Genomic DNA, 1,524 nt, shown 5'->3' on the forward strand with positions numbered 1-1,524 from the left:
ACCCCAAAAAGGGACCCATCAAGGGGTCACCCCAAAAAGGGACACCCTAAATGGACACCCTAAATGGACACCCTAAAAGGGACACCCCAAAAAGGGACACCCTAAATGGACACCCTAAAAGGGACACCCTAAAAGGGACCCATCGATGGAGTCACCCCAATAGGACACCCCAAAATGGGGACAGCCCACAATGGACCCCTCACGGTGACGTCACCATTTGGGATCCCCCCCATGACGTCACCATTTGGGATCCCCCATGACGTCACCATTTGGGGTCCCCCCATGACGTCACCATTTGGGGTCTCCCTCATGACGTCACCACTTGGGGTCCCCCATGACGTCACCACTTGGGATCCCCCATGACGTCACCATTTGGGGTCTCCCCCATGACGTCACCATTTGGGATCCCCCATGACGTCACCATTTGGGATCCCCCCCATGACGTCACCACTTGGGATCCCCCATGACGTCACCATTTGGGGTCTCCCCCCCCCCAGCCTTCTGTCTCTCCGTGGCCCCCCCGGATTTCGCCGCCTATTTTTACCCCAACGTCAGCAGCGGCGGCGTTTCGTGCCTCACCAACTGCAGCGCCGAGGCTGCAGGGAGCATCGAGTGCCGCTGGGGGCAGTGCAGAGTCACACGGAGCGGCCCGCAGTGCATGTATGGGGCGGCCCTATAGGGGGGGCTATGGGGCGGCCTTATGTGGGATCGGGGGGGGGGGGATGGCCCTATATGGGGTGGGTGGGATGGTCCTATTGATGGGATGATTCTATATGGGGTTGGCCCTATATGGGGTGGGTGGGATGGTCCTATTGATGGGATGATCCTATATGGGGTTGGTGGGATGGCCCTATATGGGGTTGGTGGGATGACCCTATTGATGGGATGATCCTATATGGGGTTGGTGGGATGGTCTATATGGGGTGGGTGGGATGGCCCTATTGATGGGATGATCCTATATGGGGTTGGCGGGATGGCCCTATATGGGGTGGGTGGGATGATCCGATATGGGGTTGGCGGGATGGCCCTATATGGGGTGAGTGGGATGGCCGATATGGGGTGGGTGGGATGGCCCTATATGGGGTCTAAGGGAGGACCATATATGGGGTGGGTGGGATGGCCCTATATGGGGTTGGTGAGATGGCCCTATATGGGGCTGGTGGGATGATCCTATATGGGGTCAATGGGATTACCCCCCAAAAAAACCCATTGATTTTTTGCCCTAAAACCACCGGAATTGGGGTCTGGGGGCGTTGGGGATCTCACCTCCCCTTCCTTCCCCCCGACCCCATAACCGACCCCATATCCCACCCCATAGCTGCACCGAGCCGGAGCTGTACTGGTATACGGGGGATCGCTGCGCTAATAGGGTCAGCAAAATGGCGGTGGGTTTGGGGTCGGCTGTGGCCATTTTGGGGTTGGCCACCATCGTCCTCCTCGTCTTCGTCATCCGGGCCAGGAGAGCGGCCAGGTGGGGCCCTTATGGGGTCCTTATGGGGTCCTTATGGGGTCCTTATGGGGCTG

General features: G+C 58.7%; 1 protein-coding gene across 1 annotated transcript; it reads left to right on the forward strand.

Moving 5' to 3' along the window:
* Positions 1 to 448: 448 nt before the first annotated feature.
* On the forward strand, positions 449 to 1,509 carry LOC104916926 (mucin-3B; the record flags this gene model as incomplete). The annotated part of the gene is made up of 2 exons (XM_010728001.2): positions 449 to 660; positions 1,319 to 1,509. Coding segments are annotated over exons 1-2 (388 nt in total), but the record flags the coding sequence as incomplete, so codon positions are not given.
* Between the last annotated feature and the right edge of the window lie 15 nt (positions 1,510 to 1,524).

Source organism: Meleagris gallopavo, unplaced genomic scaffold (assembly GCF_000146605.3).
Source record: "Meleagris gallopavo isolate NT-WF06-2002-E0010 breed Aviagen turkey brand Nicholas breeding stock unplaced genomic scaffold, Turkey_5.1 ChrUn_random_7180001951392, whole genome shotgun sequence".
Taxonomy (NCBI): Eukaryota; Metazoa; Chordata; class Aves; order Galliformes; family Phasianidae; genus Meleagris; species Meleagris gallopavo.